Here is an 898-nt window from a genome sequence, read left to right as displayed (position 1 = left end):
TTGAATCCGCAGGTCCTGGAGGACGTTCCCCACCTCCTCTTCCTCCTGCCTCACGCTGCTGTGGTTCCGGAGGCCGTCCTCCTCGGCCGCGTCGGCGCCAGCGAAGGAGGGAGTGATGGGGCCGCGCAGGCGGGGCGCGAGGGAGCCCAGGGCGCGCAGCAGCGTGATGGCGGCGTCCTTGAGGTTGACGTAGAGGCGCACGGGCAGGAAGGCCCAGTGCGCGATGGCCTGCGAGTCGACCACAGCGTAGCAGGACGCCACGACGCCGTCCACGACCACGGTGCCCTCAGCTGTAAGAGGAGCGAACACCCCCGACCCCACCACCTGGCGCACATCCACCACCTCCTCCAGCCTCACGGCCTCGCCCTCGCCTGTCCGCACCAGCAGGAAGTCTCCCACCTCCACCCGCCCCGCCAGCACAGCCCCTCCGTGTTCGAGGGCCTCGCTCAGCGTGGGCGGCGCCAAGGGCATCGGGGGAGGGGGAGGGAGCGCCGTCCCGTCCTCCTCTTCGAACCTCTCCTCCTCCTGGTGGCGCTGAAGGACCAGCAGGAGGTGCGAGGGCGTGAGCGTGAGGGACGTCCCGCTCGACGTGGTGATCTGCAAGGAAGGCGCGGGACACGGCGGCGTCCTGGTGCAGGAACATGAGGACGGGGCTGAAGGAGAGGCGGCCGTCGGCGCCCATCACCTGCACCTCGTCGCCCTCGCGGATCGCCGACACAGGGCGCGGCCCCGACGGCGTCTGGACCTGGCCCGACGCGGGGAAGCAGCCGCCCAGCTTGCTCGCGGCCGACGACTCTGCAACGAAGGCGGAATTAGCGGCGGGAAGGGAGCGGCGACGGTCACAGACCGCTCAGAGCATCAGTAAAACGATGGATATGAATGAGGAAACAGATGATTG

General features: G+C 69.3%; 1 protein-coding gene across 1 annotated transcript in view; it reads right to left on the bottom strand.

The window, feature by feature from the left end:
• Positions 1 to 898, bottom strand: part of LOC119594816 (indian hedgehog protein-like) — a 99252-nt gene that overhangs the window by 1897 nt on the left and 96457 nt on the right. The window contains 2 exon segments of the mRNA XM_037943907.1: positions 5 to 591; positions 593 to 795. Of these exon segments, the coding sequence (XP_037799835.1) occupies positions 5 to 591; positions 593 to 795 (790 nt within the window).

Source organism: Penaeus monodon, chromosome 34, assembly GCF_015228065.2.
Source record: "Penaeus monodon isolate SGIC_2016 chromosome 34, NSTDA_Pmon_1, whole genome shotgun sequence".
NCBI classification, from domain to species: Eukaryota; Metazoa; Arthropoda; class Malacostraca; order Decapoda; family Penaeidae; genus Penaeus; species Penaeus monodon.
This window is presented reverse-complemented; position numbering and strand designations above follow the sequence as displayed.